Source organism: Somniosus microcephalus, chromosome 3 (genome assembly GCF_052327205.1).
Source record: "Somniosus microcephalus isolate GS21.2 chromosome 3, FLI_Smic_1.0, whole genome shotgun sequence".
Taxonomy (NCBI): Eukaryota; Metazoa; Chordata; class Chondrichthyes; order Squaliformes; family Somniosidae; genus Somniosus; species Somniosus microcephalus.
The window spans coordinates 347629690-347644687 of record NC_140989.1 but is presented as its reverse complement, the minus strand read 5'-3'; the positions used below and the strand labels follow the sequence as shown (position 1 = coordinate 347644687).

At 40.5% G+C, this 14998-nt stretch overlaps 1 protein-coding gene across 4 annotated transcripts in view; it reads left to right on the top strand.

The window, feature by feature from the left end:
- mtf2 (metal response element binding transcription factor 2) overlaps positions 1-14252 on the top strand; it is a 39857-nt gene extending 25605 nt beyond the window's left edge. Inside the window, exons 11-16 of one of the 4 annotated variants that reach the window (XR_015077730.1) lie at positions 3514-3702; positions 4839-4947; positions 6411-6502; positions 6692-6799; positions 12473-12642; positions 13245-13382. Coding sequence is in view for 2 of the 4 variants with exons in the window: in XM_085983313.1 (XP_085839439.1) it covers positions 3514-3702; positions 4839-4947; positions 6411-6502; positions 6692-6799; positions 13245-13593 (847 nt within the window). In the remaining 2 variants the exon portion in view is untranslated. Of the gene's footprint in view, positions 1-3513; positions 3703-4838; positions 4948-6410; positions 6503-6691; positions 6800-8349; positions 8437-12472; positions 12643-13220 lie in introns of all 4 variants that reach the window. The other 3 variants (XR_015077729.1, XM_085983313.1, XM_085983314.1) reach the window with 3 other exon arrangements.
- The last annotated feature ends 746 nt before the right edge of the window (positions 14253-14998 follow it).

The following is a 14998-nucleotide window of genomic DNA, read 5'->3' as shown; positions in this document are numbered from 1 at the left end:
CATAATACTCAAGGTGCGGTCTCACCAAGGCCCTGTACAACTGCAGCAAGACATCCTTGTTCCTGTACTCGAACCCTCTTGCTACGAAGGCCAACATACCATTTGTCTTCTTAACCGCCTGCTGCACCTGCATGCTTAGCTTCAGCGACTGGTGCACAAGAACACCCAGGTCTCTTTGCACTTCCCCTTCTCCCAATCTATTGCCATTCAAATAATAATCTGCCTTCCTGTTTTTGTCACCAAAGTGGATAACCTCACATTTATCCACATTATAGTGCATTTGCCATGTTTCTGCCCAATCACCCAACCTGTCCAAATCGTACTGGAGTTTCACGACATCCTCCTCACAGCATACCCTCCCACCCAGCTTTGTGTCGTCTGCAAATTTGGAGATATTACATCCAATTCCCTCGTCCTGATCATTAATATATATTGTGAACAGCTGGGGTCCTAGGACCGATCCTTGCGGTACCCCACTAGTCACTGCCTGCCACTCGGAAAACGACCTGTTTATTCTAACTCTTTGCTTTCTATCCGCCAACCAGTTCTCTATCCAAGTCAATACCTTGCCCCCAATCCCATGTGCCTTAAGTTTGCACGCTAATCTCTTATGCGGGACCTTATCGAAAGCCTTCTGAAAGTCCAAATACACCACATCCACTGGTTCTCCCTTTATCTATTTTACCAGTTACATCCTCAAAAAATTCCAGCAGATTAGTCGAGCACGATTTACCTTTTGTAAATCCATGTTGACTTTGTCCGATCCTGTCACTGCTTTCCAAGTGCTCTGCTATTACATCTTTTAAAATGGACTTTCGCATTTTCCCCACTACCGATGTCAGGCTTACCGGTCTATAATTCCCCGCTTTTTCTCTACCACCTTTTTTGAATAGTGGGGTAACATTAGCTACCCTCCAATCCATGGGTACTGTTCCAGAGTCTATCGAGTTCTGGAAGATGACCAGCAATGCATCTACTATTTCTAGGGCCACTTCCTTAAGTACCCTAGGATGTAGATCATCAGGCCCAGGGGATTTATCGGCTTTCAGTCCCGTCAATTTTCCTAACACCATTTCCCTACAAATACTGATTTCTTTCAGTTCCACCCTTTCATCAGACCCTATGTTCCCCGGCATCTCTGGGAGGTTATTTGTGTCCTCCTTTGTGAAGACAGAACCAAAATATGTATTTAGTTGGTCTGCCATTTCTTTGTTCCCCATTATAAATTCCCCTGATTCTGACTGCAAGGGACCTACGCTTGACTTCACCAATCTTTTTCTCTTCACATATCTATAAAAGCTTTGTCAGTTTTTATGTTCCCTGCAAGCTTACTCTCATATTCTATTTTCCCCTTCTTAATTAATCCCTTGTCCTCCTTTGTTGAATCCTAAACTGCTCCCAATCCTCAGGATTATTGCTTTTTCTGGCCAATTCATATGTCCTCTCCTTGGATCTTATGCTATCCCTAATTTCCCTTGTTAGCCACGGTTGAGTCACTTTTTTTGTTTTATTTTTATGCCAAACTGGGATGAATAAATTCTGTAGTTCATCCATTCGGTCTTTGAATGTTTGTCATTGCCTATCCACCGTCAACCCTTTGAGTGACATTCCCCAATCAATCATAGAAACTAGGAGCAGGAGTAGGCCATTCGGCCCTTCGAGCCTGCTCCGCCATTCAACGAGATCATGGCTGATCATCCAAACCCTAGCACCCGGTCCCTACACCGACAGCCATCCCACCCAAGCCCTATCCCCGTAACCCCACATATTTAATCCCCCCTAACACTAAGGGCCAATTTTTATCATGGCCAACCCAACTCGCGCCTCAGACCATCGTAGTTTCCTTTATTTAAATTTAGGACCTTAGTCTCTGAGTCAACTACTTCATTCTCCATCTTCATGAAGAATTCGATCATATGATCGCTCCGACCCAAGGGGCCTCGTACAACAAGATTGCTAATTAATCCTTTCTCGTTACATAATACCCAGTCTAAGATGGCCTGATCTCTGTTTGGTTGCTCGACATATTGGTCCAGGAAACCATCCCGTAAACACTCCAGGAATTCCTCCTCCACAGTATTGTTACTGATTTGGTTAGCCCAATCTATATGTAGATTAAAGTCACCCGTGATGACTGCTGTGCCCTTATTGCACGTTTCTTTAATTTCCCTTTTAATGCCATCCCTAACCTCTGCCTTGCTGTTTGGAGGTCTATATACCACTCCCACTAACGTTTTCTGCCCCTTAGTATTTCTCAATTCTACCCATGCAGATTCCACATCATCAGAGCTAATATCCTTCCTTACAATTGTGTTAATCCCTTCTTTAACCAGTAATGCTACCCCACCTCCCTTTCCTTTTTGCCTATCTTTCCTGAATATCGAATACCCCTGGATGTTGAGTTCCCAGCCTTGGCCATCCTTGAGCCACGTTTCCGTAATCACAACCAAATCATATTTGTTTACCTCTATTTGCGCAGCCAATTCATCCACCTTATTACGAATGCTCCTCGCATTAAGACACAAAGCCTTCAGACTTGTCTTTTTTAACGCTCTTAGACCTATTAGAATTATTATTTACTGTGGCCACGTTGGATTTAAACCGTTGATTTCTCTGACTGCCGCTTTTGTTTTTCTCCTTCCTATCTTTTGCTTTTATCTTGTTTCCCTTTCCTCTGTCTCCCTGCTCAGGTTCCCAACCCCCTGCCATTTTAGTTTAAACCTTCCCCCAGAGCACTAGCAAACACTCCCCCTAGGACATCGGTTGCAGCCCTGCCCAGGTGCAAACCGTCCGGTTTGAACTGGTCCCACCTCCCCCAGAACCGGTTGCAATGTCCCAGGAACTTGAATCCCTCCCCCTGGCACCATTCCTCTAGCCACTTATTCATCTGAAATATCCTTCTATTTCTACTCTGACTAGCACGTGGCACTGGTAGCAATCCTGAGATTACTGCCTTTGAGGTCCTATTTTTTAATTTACCTCCTAACTCCCTATATTCCGCTTTTAAGACCTCATCCTGCTTTTTACCTATATCGTTGGTGCCTATATGCACCACGACAACTGTCTGTTCACCCTCCTTTCCAGCACCAGCAGGTGTGATGGCATTTTGCGCTACAATTTATATGATGCTAAGAACTAAATTTTTCAATATGAAAGGAATCAACAAAATTTATACAAACAAGTTAAAACAGTATAAATGGGTTGAAGTTAGATGCACTTGTAAAGAAAGAAGGGACTGAATGAAATAATGAACTGAATGAAATAATGGGTAGGTGAAGTTGATGGGCCTAATAATGGCATTTTCTGATTTATTAAACATTCTTGTTGATTGCTGCTAACACATGCATACTGATTGAATTTCTTTGTGGTTACCTTTTCTTTCTCCCTTCCCACTTGTGGAAGTGTCTTTTACTCATCACACCCAGAAAATAAACAATATGGAGTACTGCACAAAAATCTGTCAGTGTTTTTGTTTTGTGTCTAATCTGGTCATTTAAAAAAAAATGTATTTAGGTTTATGTCTGGAAAGGAAATAAAGAAGAAGAAACATTTGTTTGGATTGCGAATTCGGGTTCCTCCCATTCCTCCAAATGGTGCAATGAAGACCGAGGAAAGCACTGGGGAAGTTTCTCATGAATTTAAAATTAAAGGAAGGAAGTCCAGTAAATCCACACTTCTACCTGCGCCTGTAGCTGCAAAAAGGTAAAACAATTTATAATTGTTATGTGATTCTTGCAAGAAAGGGTGAGAGAAACTGATGGTTTCTTTGCCTCTGGCACCTCTGGACCAGCTCTCAGGCCATTCTGGGATACACAAACCACGTCTGTGAAGCAAGGAGACCTGACCGAGTAGGCTTCCAAGAAGTGAGATATTTGACGTCGCTTGAAAACATCAATCCAGATTTTTTAATCAAGATTTTTGCAAGACAGAATATGGTGGAACACTCCATAGACTTTCCTGCCACCTAAGATGCCCAGCTGAAGCTAATTGGGCTAGTGTCCTTTTTTAAAAGGAGTCTTTTAATTCTTTTTATTAGCCCCTTCCTTCCTAGTGCAATATCACTGAGGTCAGTCTCAGTACCCTACTGCTACCCTGGTTTATATATTAAAAATTCTGTTACTTAAATTATGGCTGCTTGAGCCTATTGTATTCTTGTAGCCACCAGTTTCTTGATCTATGACTCAGATCAGAGTGGTCAGCCTTTGGGAGAACTATCCATCTTTAGATATCTTAAGTAGGTCTTGTAATGCTCAGTGTTGGTGGTGAATGATTGCAGCAAAGAAAATCAATGGCAGTGATTTAACTGATTGTGTATACAGTACTAAAGCAAGAAGACTTGAGAGATGCAAGGAGAAAATTAAGCTGAAGTCTGAAAGAGAAGGAAAGCAGCATGCAAGAAAAACAGCTGAGAAAAGAATCTGTAATTTTGTTGTCATCAAAATGAATACATCCAAGCTATTTGAACTCGGCATTTAAGTGTATTATTCACTAACCTGCTTCAATAAGTGTTTATGATCATACTTAGTAGACCGATTCCCTACCTTGACTATACTCTTACAATCCTGCTTTTTTTTTTTTGTCTTCCATTTTTTTGGATTAAAGTTGGTATTGGCAATGATTTCTGAATAGGTTACCTTTTAAATGCTTCTGAAAAACTATTGGAAGGGGAACTGTTGCACTACTTGAGGAAAATATGTTTTGCCTTTGCATTGGGCAAACTTATTTACCTTTTCTGAATGATCAAGAGCTTTGATGGTCTACATGTCCTCTAATAAACATTATGTAAAGATGTGTAGATTTTACATGTTAACGACTCAAATCTATTTTTCTCCTATTAGTCCATTAAATAATGGCATAGAAAAAAAAGGCAAGAAAAAATCTTCAGTTGAATCTTCTGAACAATACGCAAAATTGAAGGTCAAGAGATTTTCTGACCCAACAACTGTGGTGAGGATACTTGCCTTTTCTCTTTAATGTTCCTCCATAACATCCTGGCTGCTGGCCTCGAGGAGATGCGATGGGGTATAATTGCACAGATGTCAACTACCTTAACCTTACAGGGAAAGGTTCAAAAGTCATGAATGGCCACTTGAGTTGAGGTTATTTTGATTGGGGGAAGGCTTCACCGGAGCTGATCTGTGGCCTGTCTATACCTGCATTTCTAGCGGGTGTCACTGGATACTGATCAGGAGTGGGCAATCTGACTAATTTTGTGTACGTTCATAATTCACAGCTTGAAATTAGTTAACCTAGCACAAACAAGGGATGAAACTTGGGAATGCAGTCTGTATAGCTCAGTTCTACTGTAATAGTAATCTTTATTTTAGCTTCATATAATTGAGCTGTTAACTATCTCGCTGAACCGATAAGTTTTCCTTAAACTGGTTGGCAGTCTAAAGGTGAGCAGCACAAATAATGAACTATTTGTCGTTTAAATAATTGGTTTGGATATGGTACAATAATGTACACCCATTTGATTGTGTCCTTCAGATTATATATGTATATATAGAATAGTCATTCAGCAAACATGAAATTTAATTACTTGGAAAAATGCAATTTAAACCAGCTGAAGCTTACTGCTAAGACATCTCTGGCTGACTTTTGTGCATAATAATAGTGTTTGAAAATTCCTAAACTGGTCCCAGCTGGAAATGTTGGATGAATAATTTTAATAACTAATAATGTTTCCTATATAATTGCTGTAAAATATTGATAGTAATAGATGGTTGCTGTGAGAAACATTTAAAATTAACTGAGGTTGCACATTGTGCTGTAGCACGGATGCCATCAGCACTTCAGTAAAATGTAATGAGCATCATCAAACTGCATTTCCATTTGCTGTTGAAATCTCATTAAATGCACATTTTCTCAGTTATTTTAAGGTATATAAAGAAATGCAAAGATTTTTTAAATTAAGAAAAGTCATTCCTATCACTGGTAACTAAAGGCAAGTTTGTAAAGGGAGCAGGACTTGATTAACACAGCAGGAATGCACAACTGGAATCCCAAATAGAAATTCAGGTCAGGAAAGAAAGAAAAGTTGCAGGGCTGACTTAAAATTTCCCTTCTGAGTACAGTTAAGTCACACAGACCATGCAAAAATGTAGAAGTGAGTTACATTAGGCTAGCCACTCCCCTCACTATAGTGTATTGAGTTTGATGCTCTTTATATGCTTGGTGAGAGTAACGTGTAGCTCCAATGCACTCTGCCAGAGTGGTGGGATGTGCGTTTGCGCTTTTGATTTGTGCATCCAGAGTTCCTTATTTTGGCCGTGCATCAGAGAGGCACAAAGCAGAGCAGAGGCCAGATTTATTTTATTTTTAGTTGAACTTGGAAATACAGATGTCTCAGAATTTGGTTCTGCAACCTTATCCATCATTATTCAGCAATGTTTCTTCATTACTTCCAGGAAAGTGAGAAAAGTAACCAAAGCCACTGTGATTTTCAGGACCAATCTGCAATGTTAGATACGCTTGCCTTGGATCACCCTGGTCCCAAAAGGTAGTTAGTTTTTAAAAATATTTTGTAGAAAAGGATGTTTTTAACACTATGCTTAAAAGCATTTTGACTTGCATTTACCATTGTTGAATGTTTTTTTCTTTAAAAAATCTGATTGTTACTGAAGACTGTTAAATTGATAAATAATTTGACTTTCTAGTGTTTAAACAGTTGATTTTTCTTGCATTCTAGGAGACTTGTTGAGAAAACGGCACAGTCTCCTCATACCTCTGATGTAGAATCCACTGGTGCGGCCAGTACCACAGAAACTACCTCAACTAGCCTGTCTCGACAGTCCAGGTGATGATCAGTCATTGTTTTCTGTAAAAAGCTTTAATTAATTGTAAGCTGTTGGGTCTTTCAGCCCAATCAAAAGAAAGCTTAATATTGGTAGAGCTGATTGAGATTAGAGTTTAATCAATCTGTAAACAGTGTGCTCTCAATAGTCGCAATGAAGTTTGGTGTTTTGAGGTTAATGTTGAATATATTAAAAGAAATAGCTGTCGAATCCACAGATTCTCAAACTATTTTACTGTGTTGTAGTTAACAGGTGACTCTTATTTTAAAGCAGTTTCTGTAACATTTTAAGTTTATTGATGTTATTCATTCAAACTATAAAACAGTCCATGTTTATTATAGTAGGGAAATAGATTTTGACCTGTGTATTCAAGTAAGATCTCCCCTCACCACCACCACCCCCCCCCCCCCCCCAAAACACCACCTTCAATGAAATGGCAAAGTTTATTCAGTTGACAACTTGGTATGGAATGCAGTATTGGCAATACTTGCAATTTCCTCGAGCCTCACAATTTGCTCACGACTCCTGTGATTCAAATACTTGCGCTTTACACAAGAAATTTAAATGTAGCTTTCTACATGTTTACATACTCTTATCTCATGGAAAAAGTCTTTAAATTGCAAGGATTGGTAATACTGGGATTGTTTTCCCAGCATGCATCGCCCAGAAGTAGATGAGGTGAGGAATGTTAGAGGAGAAGGCCAACCCAGTCTGCTTTCTTTACTTGAAATCACCAGTAACAGGAGAAACCCCCAAAGGAACCCTACACTTGCTGCCTTTATTAAATCTGTGTATGTACGTTACACATTCCCACCTCGGTTGCTTCCGTATTTTTGAATTCCTGTATGCTGTTGGAGAATCTCTTGTTCTACAGACTCTCGACTATAATGAGCTACTTTGGCTGGCACTAGGAAGACTACCAAAACCTAGTGTTTAGGATTGCCCAGGAGAGCAGGATCTTATCCCATAATGTGAAATAGAATGCATAATTTTTTCCGCCAAAAAACTTGGTCTCAAAGCTTTAATTTTGGTATCTTTCAACAGTATTGACAGCATTCCTTTCTGTAAACCACAGTGACGAATGTGCTCTAACATTCTACCTTTCCTTACTAACCATGCTAAAGTATGACCAGCTTGACTGATATTATGAAGTTAATTATCTGTCAGCCACTGAAAAGTTCCCACGGTTGTCTTATAAAATAGAGGAATTTTATAACCCCTATTTTCAGCTGTTGGGCCTGATCAATTTTGTTTGTCATTAACTTTTCTTTTCCCAAATATATAGTGCTCAATTTGTTCAAAGCAAAACATACATAGTGAAAAATGCAGTACTTTATCCATCTTTATTATTTAGATCAGAAGACTCCCATCCTGTTATAAACCTAGTAATATTATAACTTTATATAGGAACGTGCTTTTTTATTTTTTTGAATTTTTATCAATTAAGTCAGTACATCCGCTCTTTGCAAATCCACTATAACCCTAATATTCTATTGATATTGCCCTAATATTCATATCGTAGCCCCTTAATGATATTTTCCTTCAAAACCAGGGCCGCATTTTGCAGATGCATAATTTTACCCTGAGGGAAAAGCTGGGCCTTTCCAAACAAGAAGTTCCCTTGGTGCTACACAATAGGGTCGGTGGATATTTGCACTTCCATTCCAGGTGTATTTTGACCCGTAATAATGCAAGGCTCACCAGACTATTAAATACTGAACTCGTAGAAAATAGAGCTAGTCAGTACTCACCAATGGTTGTATATAACTGGTTTAGGCATATTGCATGTTTTGTAAAAACCCACATCACCTAGAAGCAGAGTGCATTTGCTGTGATACTAGAATTGATTACCGACCTCTTTCCTTCAATTGAAAAGAAAGTTACTTCAGGTCAAAGTGTGCAGATCAGGTGGGGATAGCATTCAGCTTGGTTGAGACGCTCTCAAGGGAGAATTGCCAGTTGCCTAGGTTCACACATGAAGATTAGTTACTTTGGGCGATTTACTGGAGGGCCACTGCACCTATGAAGCCGTACCTCAGAATTAGCACCTTTGAGAGATGGGGGGAGAAAATCGTGTGGGATTGAAGCTAAGTAAAGGTAATATACAGGTGGCCCGTAAACATAACTACCAACCAAAATTGGCAATGTTCAGACGTTCCGTTTTCCCCACTTCTCAATTTTGTGTTCCTTTTGTATATGACAATTAGGTGGCCTTAAAGGGCGTTTGATCTTCATGACCACAGGCTAGTGCAGGGCCATCCAAATATTTGGAGCTGGGGGCGCCAAATACATATCGAAACCAGTGAGTTGACTGCAGTTACACAGGAATGTGTGTCCACATATGCAAAAAATGCCAGGTGCTCATACAGCGGGATCGCATATTTAAAAAAAAAAAAAAAAAAAATTATGCTCCCCGTATACACAGTTCCATTCTTCTTCCTTCCTCTTCTTGCCCCTTTTTACCCCCACCCCCCCTCCCCAAAACCTGAAAACTTGGAAGCTTCAGCTTTTTATTGTGTACAGTTTTAGTTTCCTTACCTAAGGAAGGACATACTTGCCATAGAGGGAGTGCAACGAAGGTTCACCAGACTGGTTCCTGGGGTGGGGGGATTGTCCTATGAGGAGAGATTGAGTAGACTAGGCCTATATTCTCCAGAGTTTAGAAGAATGAGAGATGATCTCATTGAAACTTACAAAATTCTTACAGGGCTTGACAGGGTAGATGCAGGAAGGATGTTTCCCCTGGCTGGGGAGTCTAGAACCAGGGGTCACAGTCTCAGAATAAGGGGTCAGCCATTTAGGACTGAGATGAGGAGAAATGTCTTCACTCCGAGGATGGCGAATCTTTGGAATTCTCTACCCCAGAGGGCTGTGGAGGCTCAGTCATTGAGTATATTCAGACAGAGATCGATAGATTTTTGAATATTAAGGGAATTGAGGGATATGGGGATAGTGCAGGAAAGTGGAGATAAGGTAGAAGATCAGCCATGATCTTATTGAATGGCAGAACAGGATCGAGGGGCCTAATGGCCTACTCTTGCTCCTATTTCTTATGTTTAAAGTTCCTGGGCCTGGAGGACTGATGGTGGTTCTTGATTAGAGCAATAACTGCATCCTGATTTTCCAAAACCCGTCGGGCTCAGGAACCACTGAAAATTGAGCTGGTTGAAGCTACTACGGTCAACTTTGTGCACAAGTGCAAAGAAAAGAGGAACTGACTGGAGCTTTGCAGGCTAGATTAAAGGAAATTGTATGCAGTGTTTTGGACATCCTCAGGCTATAATGCATTGTTAAAGTATAGAGTCGACAATCAGTATTTTCATCTGGCTAGCAAAAAGAATCCTCACTGGGTGCTAATTAGTTAGGAGAAACCCTTTTGGTGAGCCAAATGGGCATCTGACAGCCGAAATAAACAACATAATCTTTTAAGGGTTAGGTCGTATTTTCCCTTTGGGCGGGAAGTGGAGCAATTACTTTTTTCCCCCTATTTTAATGAAGTTTGTTACAAATTGATGTACAGGAAACTTTGTGTTATCCGGAGGCTAACTGTCCGGAATGTCATGTTTGACAAATTTGCTTGAGTTCTTTGAGGAAGTAACATACAGGGTGGATAAAGGAGAACCAGTGGACGTAGTGTATTTAGACTTCCAAAAGGCATTTGACAAGGTGCCACACAAGATTATTGCTCAAGATAAAAAAAAATCACGGGATTGGGGGTAATATTCTGGCGTGGGTGGAGGATTGGCTCTCTAACAGAAAGCAGAGAGTTGGGATAAATGGTTCATTCTCAGACTGGCAATCAGTAACTAGTGGTGTTCCGCAGGGGTCAGTGCTGGGTCCCCAACTCTACAATCTATATTAACGATTTGGAGGAGGGGACCAAGTGTAACATATCAAAGTTTGCAGATGATACAAAGATGGGAGGGAAAGTAGTGAGTGAGGAGGACATAAAAAACCTGCAAAGTGACATAGACAGGCTAAGTAAGTGGGCAGAGATTTGGCAGATGGAATAAAATACTGGAAAGTGTGAGGTTATGCACTTTGGCAGGAAAAATCATAGAGCAAGTTATTATCTTAATGGCAAGAAACTGGAAAGTACTGTAGTACAAAGGGATCTGGGGGTCCTGGTGCACGAAACTCAAAAAGTTAGTATGCAGGTGCAGCAAGTGATCAAGAAGGCCAATGGAATGTTGGCTTTTATTGCTAGGGGGATAGAATATAAAAACAGGGAGGTATTGCTGCAGTTATACACGGTATTGGTGAGACCGCACCTGGAATACTGCATACAGTTTTGGTGTCCATACTTAAGAAAAGACATACTTGCTCTCGAGTCAGTACAAAGAAGGTTCACTCGGTTAATCCCAGGGATGAGGGGATGGACATATGAGGAGAGGTTGAGTAGATTGGGACTCTACTCATTGGAGTTCAGAAGAATGAGAGGCGATCTTATTGAAACATATAAGATTGTGAAGGGGCTTGATCGGGTGGATGCGGTGAGGATGATGGGTGAAACTAGAACTAGGGGGCATAATCTTAAAATAAGGGGCTGCTCTTTCAAAACTGAGATGAGGAGAAACTTCTTCACTCAGAGGGTGGTAGGTTTGTGGAATTTGCTGCCCCAGAAAGCTGTGGAAGCTACATCATTAAATAAATTTAAAACAGAAATAGACAGTTTCCTAGAAGTAAAGGGAATTAAGGGTTACGGGGGGCCGGCAGGAAATTGGACATGAGTCTAGGTTCGGAATGGTCATGGCCCTGTGGGTAGTGGAGCGGGCCCAAGGGCCGTGTAGCCTGGTTCTGCTCCTACTTCTTGTGTTCTAATTCTGTGTTAGATTTCAGGAGATGGTTTTATTCCTGTTCCTGACTGGGGTGGAGATCGCCTTTACAGAAGGTAAGTACTGTAGAAAATATAGGGACAGAGTGATCTCCTGGAAGAGTTTCGATTGCCTAGATGGGTCGGAGAGGAATTTCCCAGATTTTTTTTCTCCCAAATTGGCCATTGGGTTTTTTATCTGGTTTTTCGCCTCTCCCGGGAGATCACATGGGTTCGGGTGGATGCAGAGTGATAGAAGATTTGAGGTTAGGATCAGATCAGCCATGATCTTATTGAATGGTGGAGCAGGCTCGAGGGGCCGATTGGCCTACTCCTGCTCCTATTTCTTATGTTCTTATGCTCGAGCCACCGGCAAAAATCAGGTGCCGTTTTCGTTAGTTTTTTTTTTTCTTCTCGTTGCTTTTTTCCGCAACAGTCAAGCTCTGCTGAAGCTGTTGCTAAGCTACAGAGACGCTTGGACTGTTTAGAAGCTGTACAGGGTTTGTTGACAGATACGGAGCTCAGAAGCTTCCGTTTCTTTCAACATTAGCGCTGGAGTGTCCGGCAGTTTTGAGGGAACGGCAACAGCTCGGTCCCGTCGGTGCCGGATAGCGCAAAGTTTCCTGTACTTGGCTGGACTAATTTTATCCTATTGTAATAGTAGTAAGCATGGCAAAACAAGTGACATTGTCTTTTTGGCAACTTTTGAGAATTGTGCTGGTTGAAAAGCTGGAAATAGTGGTTCCAGAGGTTCTTATGATTAGCTCCGATATGTAGAAGACTTTTCAAATGGCCCATGTCACTGAAGAATGGTAACATACTGTGTTTTTTTGTACTTCATTCTCACATCTCCTTTCCTTAGATGTGCAGTTAAAGTTGGCAAGAACTAGAGGCCAGACACTTTGCTATAGAGGACCCACAAAGGTCCCATAGGAAATTTTGTAGACTGAGACCATTTCTGATCATCCAGTCGCAGAATGTGTCATTGGATGCTTAATTTTATAAAATGGAAACAAATTTTTAAATAAAAATGTAAGCTGACCACCTTCCTCCACTTGTATGTTCTTAAACGTTACAATAGATTTTGATTAACAGCTAGTGAATGTCATCTGCAATTGCATCAAAATTGCTTGAACGCTATGAGCTGTCGTAGCCGAAATTGTCAAAGTAACATGTTTCTATATTTAGGAATTTATTCAATGACTTCTTACCTGTGAATAATTTGGTGGAATTTTAAATAGTTCTTCGTTTTCATTCTAGCAATGCTCTTTATACAGAGGGAATTTTATAAGCATTTATTTATTGGATTTGTTTTTCTGCTGAAGAAAAATAACTTTTTTTATTAATTTGAAAATTGAACTTGCATTTTATCTTCTAGCTTCCTGTGCTATAAATCTAAATTGCAGTAATTTGAAAATAGATACTGGCCATGACCAATTAATTCTGTAAGCAGAAGCATTCTGACAGACTGCTTATAGTGGTACCTATGCAGTGAAACTGAATAAAACTGTTAATGTTCTTGACATGTAAAATTATTGTAGCACGTAGTGTTGGAATTTAGACTTCTCAATGTTACTTTTTAGGCAAATTGCACCTTTTAAAAATTTCAGCTTGTCTACCTTATTTTGATTTAGTCTTTCTGGCCCAAGAAGGAGAACTCGCACCGGTAGATCTTGGCCATTAACGTTGCAACGTTTGAAAAAAAGACGAGGCCGCACTTCAGCTAGAACCTTTCAGGCCCAGACCTCAGAAAGTGGAAATGATAATGATGAAAAAGATGATTGCCAGTATGAAGGACTTGATGCAGAAATCATCAGTGATCAGGACATGCACCTGAATCATTTAAAATCATCCATTACCAACTATTTTGGTGCTGCTGGTAGACTTGCCTGTGGTGAAAAGTATCGAATCTTGGCTCGTCGAGTGACTCTGGATGGCAAAGTGCAGTACCTAGTGGAATGGGAAGGAATAACTGCATCTTGATTCCTTGTAATATTCAAGTTTCTTTTAGAAGCTTAGTTTATCTTGTGAACTCTTGAACCTTTAAAGCTGATCTTCAGACAGACCTTAAGGTCTTGTTGTGTCATTGCTTCTATGTATTTCTAGTAAACTTTATTCCTATGCAACTGAGAACTTTAAACCCTGGGAGTGGGTAATTTTGAGTGTAAATGTTAATTAGCCATAATCTTCAATATTTTCAGGAACCATTTGCAATATTTTACAGTGACTTTTTCCACTCAGGCTTGATCTAAGAATTTTGGTGCTACTGCTTACAACTGTGTACTTAAACAATACCTGCAGGGATTAATTGATCTGTAGGTCAGTCTGTACCAAAATGAAGTAATGTAATTTTTTATATTGTCTGTAGTGCTGGTAGATGTTTTCAGATTTTTAAATGTATTGAATTCACAGGGTGAACAGAGTATTGCCTTTTAATGTAGCAGTACTGTACCTGGCAACTTTGCTGTACCTTAATGATCACACTGATACCTCTGGAATTTTTTAAAATATTACCCAGGATTGTTTATAAAACTGGCAACTTTTTTGTAATGCTAGTGTAAGCAAATCTGTTAGTTATTGCCATTTGTTTCTAAAGGATTTGGAATGGGCTGGTTTAGCCAAAGAATAAACAATTAAATCCACATGTTTTTAAGTAGAAATTAGCAAGCATATAGTTCACAAATATTTACACCAAATCTACATACAGTATTGACTATCTTCTCTCCACATTCTGAACCAGTTTTTTCCCCCTTTTCATTTCAATTATTCTGCCTTTTCCTATTCTAATGAAATACCTCTTATTTCCAGGTGTCTTCAAGAATGTCTTCTTGGGCTGAGACTCCATGGGCACTGGCAGCTCTCCAGTACATTGTCAATTTTTGGTCAGAGCCCTTTTATTCAGTCTTGGGATGTGGGCATTACTGCCAAAGCTGGCAGTTCTTGTCCATCCTTAGTTGCCCTGAGAAGGTGGTAGTGGTGGGCTTTCCTGATCCACTAGTGCGTGTGGTGAAGGTGCACCCACAATCCCGTTAAATAGGGAGTTCCAGGATTTTGACCCAGTGAGAATGAAGAAGAAATAGCAATAAATGTCTAAGTTGGGATGGTGTGTGACTTGATTGGGGTGGGGAAAAAGGGAGAGAGAAACTTGGAGATGATGGTGTTCCTATGCACTTATACCCTTGTCCCTCCAGATGATGGATGTTGTGGGTTTGGGAGGTGCTTCCGAAGAAGCCGTGGCACGTTGCTGCAGTGCATCCTGTAGATAGCACACACTGCAGCTGTGGTACGTGGCGTGGATGGATCTGTAGACTAGTGAATGAGGTGCCAATCAAGTGGACTGCTTTATGCTGGACGGTGTTGAATTTCATGCAGCTGCACCCAGCCAGGC